General features: G+C 49.6%; 1 protein-coding gene across 1 annotated transcript in view; it reads left to right on the top strand.

The window, feature by feature from the left end:
- The first annotated feature begins 3,012 nt into the window (after nt 1-3,012).
- The window catches only part of Srsf6 (serine and arginine rich splicing factor 6), a 13,049-nt gene continuing 10,250 nt past the window's right edge, over nt 3,013-5,811 (top strand). The window contains exons 1-6 of the mRNA XM_031373280.1: nt 3,013-3,270; nt 3,474-3,622; nt 4,891-5,015; nt 5,121-5,329; nt 5,486-5,569; nt 5,655-5,809. Of these exons, the coding sequence (XP_031229140.1) occupies nt 3,164-3,270; nt 3,474-3,622; nt 4,891-5,015; nt 5,121-5,329; nt 5,486-5,569; nt 5,655-5,809 (829 nt within the window). The 5' untranslated portion in view covers nt 3,013-3,163. The remainder of the gene's footprint in view (nt 3,271-3,473; nt 3,623-4,890; nt 5,016-5,120; nt 5,330-5,485; nt 5,570-5,654; nt 5,810-5,811) is intronic.

The following is a 5,811-nucleotide window of genomic DNA, read 5'->3' on the forward strand; positions in this document are numbered from 1 at the left end:
AAAATCTGGTCCAGAGGCCAGCAAGGTAGAGACTGAGAGTCTGGCTCTAAACGGATCTTGTGCAGATGTTTTAAAAGTTTTATTTTACCCAGGGATATTTGTTTGTTTGAGACAGGGTCTCAGTATGTAGCCCAGGCTGGCCTTGAACTCATAGTGATCCCCTGCCTCTGGAGCAATTTGGAGATTTTTACAAAATATTAATTTTTATCTAAAAGTATGTATGTGTTTAGAGGTATGTACTTGTGTGTGCAGAGGCCCATAAATGCCAGAGGCATTGGATTCCCCTCTGGAACTAGAGTTATAAGTATTTGTGAGACACTTGACTTTCACTCTAGGTACCGAGCTCAGGTCTTCTGCAACTAACCATTGAACCATATCCCCAACACCTTGCTCAGCTGACTGATCCTCTTGCTAGGAAGCCTGATCCTGGTGTGCACCACCACATCTGGCTCATAAGATTTTAAACAGGGGTTTGGACTGGCTTGGCAACACTTACCCAAATCACCCACAGACAAGCCTCAGAGGTCTATCTGACCGATGATTCTTCCTCTGTCATGGATGGACACTTTCCAGTTCTGCCCAGAGCAGCCTCTGCTGCATTCCACTGTGTTGGTTGGGATTTCACACAGTAACAGAATCAGTGGGGGAGATGTGGTGAGGGAACCTGTAGGAACTGCCTCTCATTTTTATGGAGGCTCTGGAGTTCCAAACTAGGCTGCCCAAAGGCTGCAGAGAGAGGAAACACAGCAACAAGGCTCCATCCGCTCCTGAGTTTTGTTTGGACATTTTTGGTTTTGTTTATGTGTGCAAAAGTATATATATACATGTATATGTATATATATATATATAATGTATATATGTGTGTGTCTGTGTGTGTCTGTGTGTACTTGTGCACATGTGCATCAAGGGTGGAGGCCAAGGGTCCACCTCGAGTGTCATTCCACAGGAAGGGTCAAGCTCCAGAAGCAAGCAGTTTCCCAACTGACCCTTCCCTTGCTTGTTTTTAAGACAATGCCTCCGTCTTAGCCAAGGCTGATATAGAACCCATTAGCAGTCCTCCTGCCTCAGCTCCCAGGTGCTGAGATGTCAGGCAGCAGCTACAGTACCTGGCTTACCTGCCCCCTCCCAGCCCACTAAAACATAATAATAATAAACTCTCATGCTGCACATTTGCCATTACAGTTTATGTTGCTCTTGCAAAGTACCAAGTTAGGTCAGCAACAAGACTCTCCGTGCTGCTGATCCAACTAGGTACTTTGATAAATGATTTTGATAAATCATTTGATAAATGATCTCGTGGGTTTTCTTATATTTATACGTTTGTTCGTGTGTGTGTGTGTGTGTGTGTGTAGAACATGAAAGTAGAAAGAGAACTGTGCAGGAAGCAAAGGTAGGGGAAGAGAACAAAATGTGGCAATAGGAGAATGACAAATACTGGCTTTCATTTCTCGTGTGGAATCCAGATGTGTGTTTGCTTTTACAAATAATTTTTTTTTTTTTTTTTTTGGTTTTTCGAGACAGGGTTTCTCTGTGTAGCCCTGGCTGTCCTGGAACTCACTCTGTAGACCAGGCTGGCCTCGAACTCAGAGATCCACCGGCCTCTGCCTCCCAAGTGCTGGGATCAAAGGTGTGCGCCACCACCGCCCGGCCTTTAAATAATTTTAAATGTGTTATCACTGCATTCAGTTATTTATTTATTGAAGGTATCACATGCATGAGGAGGTCAGAGGACAACTTGCAAGAATTGTTTGTGTTGTTTTGTTGTTGTTTTTCCTACTACCGTGTGGGTTTCTAGAATCAAACTCGGGTCCTCGGGCTTGGCAGCAAGCACCTTCCCACTTCAGTCTTCTCCCCACTCAAAAATAAATTTTACCAAGTTTTTAGAAATTGACAATTTGATAAAGAGAAAACTGTTTTGTGTTGAAATAATTCTGTGTTCCATGAGTATTTTTTAAAGCTGTCTACCTATATTTTTTATATTTCTAGCTCTCCCCTTCAGATAATACTTTTAACTCATCTCCCCTTTCGCTGGTCTGCCCCAGAGGACAGAATCGCCTCTCATCGTAGCTGAAAAGCCCGAGGCTGCCCAGATTCCGGGCAGAAAACAAACTCCTAAGAGCAGGTACTAGCTCAATAACAGGTTCTTCTCTCAGCTTTCATCACACCGTGCTCTGCTTTCGGTTTCCTTACCTCTCCAGCCAAACCTTCGCCTGAGTACTCCCAAGGCATGCTCCTTGATAGTCAACTTTACTCCAGGGCAGTGGGGCTGCGTTTTGTTTAACTCTACAGCGTTAGATATCACCTCCATAAACTCCTACGTGTGTATATGTCTGCTTCATAAATTGTTTGCCTTAGGATCCAACCAAGTTAAGGACAGTATGGATAGGAAAGGGGGTCGGGGGTCTTGGAGGACCACCAGCTCCGAGCACTCGCCTGTTGGTGCATGGGGCCCAGCCATGCTCCCTTTGTGAATAGCTGCGGCGAGCGCGGGATTCAGAGCTGTCAAGAGCTCAGAGCAGGGTGAAGGATGCCACCCAGGCCGGCCACAGCACCTCCCCGCGGGTCACTAAACCTCGGGGGCAGATGCCGGGCCGCTGAGAAACTAAGGAACTGTCCGATTCCGAAGAGCTCGTCGAAACCAGCGCGAGCTACCCGCTGAAGGGAAAGAGCAACCTCTTTTTTCTCAGTAAACCAATCAGAGGCCAAGATGACCTAAACTGACATCCCGGACAACCAATAAGAAATAGAAATCGTTCTCCGCGTCCCTGGGTCCAAGAACAGTTTCTTAATAGGCACCAAAGGTCCGGGTCTCGGCTGTTTACCGAGATGGATGCAGGGCGCCGGGAGAACATCACGGAGGCGAGATCGGCTCGCAGCAAGCCCCGCACGCGCTGCAGCCGCCCCTAAGCCCACGGGAGCGGACCGCGGCGCGGGAGAGGACGTGCTGCGCGACGACGTCACGCGCCGCGCCGCGCCGCGCCCCGCCCCCGGACACTTATAGCGTAGGCCCGCGCGCGCGCGCGCACCATTGTGTGGCTGACTCGGCCGCAGCTGCGGTGTGAGGCGCGTGTTCGGGCCTTCGCCGTCCCCGCACCCGCACCGCAGCCCTGCCCCGCGGCCCGCCGCACCCCAGCTAGCCTCCGGGAGAACACCCGCCACGGCCATGCCGCGCGTCTACATAGGACGCCTGAGCTACAACGTCCGCGAGAAGGACATCCAGCGCTTTTTCAGCGGCTACGGCCGCCTCCTGGAAATCGACCTCAAAAATGGGTGAGTCGGGTCTGGGAGGCCGCGCCCCGCGGCGGAGAGAGGGCCCCAGGGACCGGGTCGGCCAAGGCCGCGGCGCCGCGTGGCAGGGCCTCTAAAATGGCGGCGGCGGCGCCTCGGGCGCGCGCGGGGGAGGCCGCGGGAGCGCGCGGCGCCGGCTAACGACACGCCCGCCGGTGCGCGGCTCGCGCTCCGCCCCTCCTCAGGTACGGCTTCGTGGAGTTCGAGGACTCCCGGGATGCGGACGACGCCGTTTACGAGCTGAACAGCAAGGAGCTGTGCGGCGAGCGCGTGATCGTAGAGCACGCCCGGGGCCCGCGCCGCGACCGCGATGGCTACAGCTACGGAAGCCGCAGTGAGTCCTACCCCCGCGCGCTCCGCGTCCTGGGTACCTGGGGGAGGGCAGGGCGGGTGCAGTCACTGGGGTGGGCAGGGTGGGACCTCCCCAGCCCGGGCAGGCGCGGAGGCCGGGGGTTGTCGGCCCTGGGTATTCCTGGGCCCCTCTACTTCCACGCATGCCCGGGTAGCGGTGGGACACCGGAGCGCGGGGAAGGGGTCGGGTGGCCGGTTGACTTAAGTTTGGAAGGAGTGGCTTCAGTTGGCCCTCGTTGGCACTGACGTGGGTTCTGCCATTAAAAAGCGAGGGCTGGCTGTATTTGTAGTAATTCCCCCCTTGCTTCTCTGTCAGTGCTTTTAGCTAGCATAGAGGAAGTTTCAAGGAAGGCTGAGGGTGGAGGTGGGGCAGAGGGGCGGGGAGAGGGGAGGAGCTTGAAGCCTAAGTCTTAGGGGATGGGAGACTTGATGGGAGCAAAGAAAATGCCATTTTAAACTAAATAATGTGGCATAGTACCACAAAGTAAATCTAAATAAGCTTTATGCTGCATTTGCAATAGTTGGGGCATGTTACTGGGAGGGGGTTGGGGGGTTTTGGTTATGTGAAATGTTTAATGTTGAAATTGTTGCATGTTGAATTCAAACTTTTTAACAAGTCCTTGATGTTTCAATTTGAAAGTGACCAATGGGGCTGAGGCTGTGTCCACTGAGGCTAAGATGACTGCCTTTCCTGATTGGCCTTGGCTTTTCCATACATTGTGTGACCCTTGCCCTATGACCCTTTGGCTGACCTTACCGGAAGCCATGACGACAGCAGCCTTTTGCCATTAGACGCAGGGTGATGGTGAGGATTCCAAGGGTTAGACAAAACTGGTTAATCTGAACTAGGTGACTGTTACCTTGCGTGTTTTGTGGCCAAACCACCACCAAAAACCTCACACTGTGATGTAAGTACTTAGTGTAACTAGTAAACATTTTTGTAAAATGTAGAAATGCATGTAATCAGTTAAGTTTTATATTTTACAATGTTCTGTAAAATAAAACTTAGCGAGGTAAATTGAATAAAGGAGCAGTCACTCTCTAACAGATTGTAGGAGAGGTTTAGTTGGATTTAGTCTATTTGACTTGCCCTTAATTTAATTTGTGGCAAATCACAAATGTATCGAGGGTTTAGCAGTATAATAGCAAAGTCCTACTCCAGTAATAAACGTTGCTATGTTTGTACTAACTTTCAAAAACATGTGTCCCTGTCATTGCAACGCATCTAATTAATCCTTCCATGTGATAAAGGTGGTGGAGGTGGATACAGCAGTCGGAGAACTTCTGGCAGAGACAAATATGGACCACCTGTTCGTACAGAGTACAGGCTTATTGTAGAAAATCTGTCTAGTCGTTGCAGTTGGCAAGACTTAAAGGTATGTACCTGGGGTTTAAACGACAGGGCAGTTACTTTCCTTAAGACTTAGCGCTATATGGTCTTGCTCTAGATTTCTGGGGCTTATCAGTCTTAACTGTTTTAGGATTTCATGCGGCAAGCAGGAGAAGTGACTTATGCAGATGCTCACAAAGAACGGACAAATGAGGGTGTAATTGAATTTAGATCCTACTCTGACATGAAACGTGCTTTGGATAAACTGGATGGCACAGAAATAAATGGCAGAAATATTAGGCTTATTGAAGATAAGCCACGAACAAGCCATAGGCGCTCTTACTCTGGAAGTAGATCCAGGTAACAAGGACTTGGGGGAGGCTTGTAATTTTCAGTTGTTTCCTAATTGTATTTACAGTGTTTCTTGATTGTATAGTAAGCAGATACTCCAGCCATAGACGAGTACTTAAAAGACATTCTTGAAAAGATTAAAACATCACTGTCTCTTGTGTATAGATCTCGGTCTAGAAGAAGATCTCGGAGTAGGAGTCGAAGAAGCAGCCGCAGCAGATCTCGAAGTATCTCAAAAAGTCGCTCCCGGTAAATAATGTGGTATTGTGTCACTTAATGGAGTACAGGTGTTTTCTGACAAGATACTGAAAGAAATCTGGCTTTTCTTGTACAGGTCTAGGTCTCGGAGCAAAGGTCGATCCCGATCCCGCTCAAAAGGCAGGAAATCCAGATCAAAGAGCAAATCTAAGCCCAAGTCTGATCGGGGTTCCCATTCACACTCAAGAAGCAGATCTAAGGATAAGTATGGGAAGTCACGAAGTAGGTCACGT

The sequence above is a fragment of the Mastomys coucha genome, unplaced genomic scaffold (genome assembly GCF_008632895.1).
Source record: "Mastomys coucha isolate ucsf_1 unplaced genomic scaffold, UCSF_Mcou_1 pScaffold15, whole genome shotgun sequence".
NCBI lineage: Eukaryota > Metazoa > Chordata > Mammalia > Rodentia > Muridae > Mastomys > Mastomys coucha.